Raw genomic sequence first — 1,732 nt, forward strand, 5'->3', positions numbered from 1 at the left:
GCCTTCGCCTGCTCCATTGTCTGCAGCTGCTCAGAGAGCTCCTCCGACGTCGATGTCAGTCGTTGCTGCAGACCATCACGCTCAGCTGTCATCGACTCCAGGCTGCGCTCCACTTCTGCCTTCGCCTGCTCNCAGTCTGCCCGTATGCAAATAGGCATGAGTTGAATCCATTGAAAGCGTGGCGCACAAGCGGTCGTCCTATCGCCTCGTACACCTCCAGCTGCCCGGCAGGACGGCCACCAGACTCGTCAGGGGTTTCAAGGGACCAAAAAACATTATCAAACTGAAACGACTTTTGGTCTGTAACGCCGTTCACTTGATACTGATCTATCCTTAATGTCACTGTTGCATGCTTCGTGTTTACAGACATACATGACTGTGATCCCTGTGACACCTCTCTTGTACTGTATGGTCGAACTCGTACTGCTACTTTGAGGGATTCTTCTTCTTGTGTATCTTGTTTACTGTTCTTTTGCGCTTTGCTTTTGCGTTCTAATTGTGCCATTATTTGCATTAACGCAGTGTTTATTGTTTATTTATGTGATTCTCTGTAGATATCTCTATATTCTGCAGAACAGCTTACTGAACCTGCAAATGTCTGAATTTTCACTAATTTTTCCTCTGTTGGTGTCTCTGTTTTCTTAAAAACTGACGCTATTTTTCTTTTGCAATCAATTTAATAAAAAAATGGGTATCACACTCAAAGCGAACAGATGCAGAAAATCACATGGAGAAAACAGAGAGAGTATACAACGCGATTTAACAAGAACAATATATATATACAACTGTGATAGCAAATGCACAGTAGAAACTGTATATAAAACCCTTAACGAAAACAACATGTAATAATGGAATAGTCACGCAGAAACCGAATTCCATTAACTTTACTGTTCTTTGCCGTGCTGATAAAAAAATTAACAGGAGTCGATCTATAGTAAAGAAAATAAAGCAGAATATGTCACAAAGTAGAATATGACAAAAGGATATTGGGAAGGTGACACTACTGTCGCATTAAAATGGACCCAATAATATCACACAAAGATTACAGCATCAGAAGAAGAGTGCACCACTCCAAAAACAGCTACCATCAAAAAAAAAAAAAAAATGATGCACCTTTCCGCAGATACACATACCAAATATATGTCTGACATCCACTAAAGCAATCAAAAAAAAAAAACAAGAAAGAGACAACGCAACACAAAACATCGACAAAAAAAACACTCGAAAATCAACAACAATAAAAACAACAACAAGAAAAAAAAAAACACCATCCAAATTAAAAACGAAAGAAACAATAAAACAAAAAAAAAAAACAGTTAAAAAAAAAGACACCCGTAGAGCACGCTCATATACAATCACACAAAAATCAATAAACGGACATTTTCACATACACTGCCAAAAATAAATCAAATACTAGGAAATACGCAATTACTCACTTCTTAATTCCAACCACAGAGCGCGTCAATGGATACTCTGACACAGTTGATGTGGAGTCATTCAACTTACCACTAGACCTCCACAAGTTAAGACGGACGTTCACTGCCTCAAACTTCACTAAACAGTGCTGCAGTTGGGTAAAAAGAGAATCATTCTCACTCTTCAACTCCGAAATGTACGCCTTCGCCTGCTCTACCGCTTGCAGCTGCTCAGAGAGCTCCTCCGACGTCGATGTCAGTCGTTGCTGCAGACCATCACGCTCAGCAGTCATCGACTCCAGGCTGCGCTCCACTTC

At 40.4% G+C, this 1,732-nt stretch overlaps 2 protein-coding genes across 2 annotated transcripts; both read right to left on the reverse strand.

Moving 5' to 3' along the window:
* Window positions 1-88: 88 nt before the first annotated feature.
* Window positions 89-514, reverse strand: TM35_000291480 (putative kinesin; the record flags this gene model as incomplete). The annotated part of the gene is made up of 1 exon (XM_029028305.1): window positions 89-514. The coding sequence occupies one exon, from the start codon at window positions 512-514 to the stop codon at window positions 89-91; it is 426 nt and encodes a 141-aa protein (XP_028880332.1).
* Window positions 515-1,432: 918 nt separating this feature from the next.
* Window positions 1,433-1,732, reverse strand: TM35_000291490 (uncharacterized protein; the record flags this gene model as incomplete). Its single annotated transcript, XM_029028306.1, has 1 exon — window positions 1,433-1,732. A coding segment is annotated over one exon (300 nt), but the record flags the coding sequence as incomplete, so codon positions are not given.

This window comes from Trypanosoma theileri (assembly GCF_002087225.1).
Source record: "Trypanosoma theileri isolate Edinburgh chromosome Unknown TM35_Tth_29_V1, whole genome shotgun sequence".
NCBI lineage: Eukaryota > Euglenozoa > Kinetoplastea > Trypanosomatida > Trypanosomatidae > Trypanosoma > Trypanosoma theileri.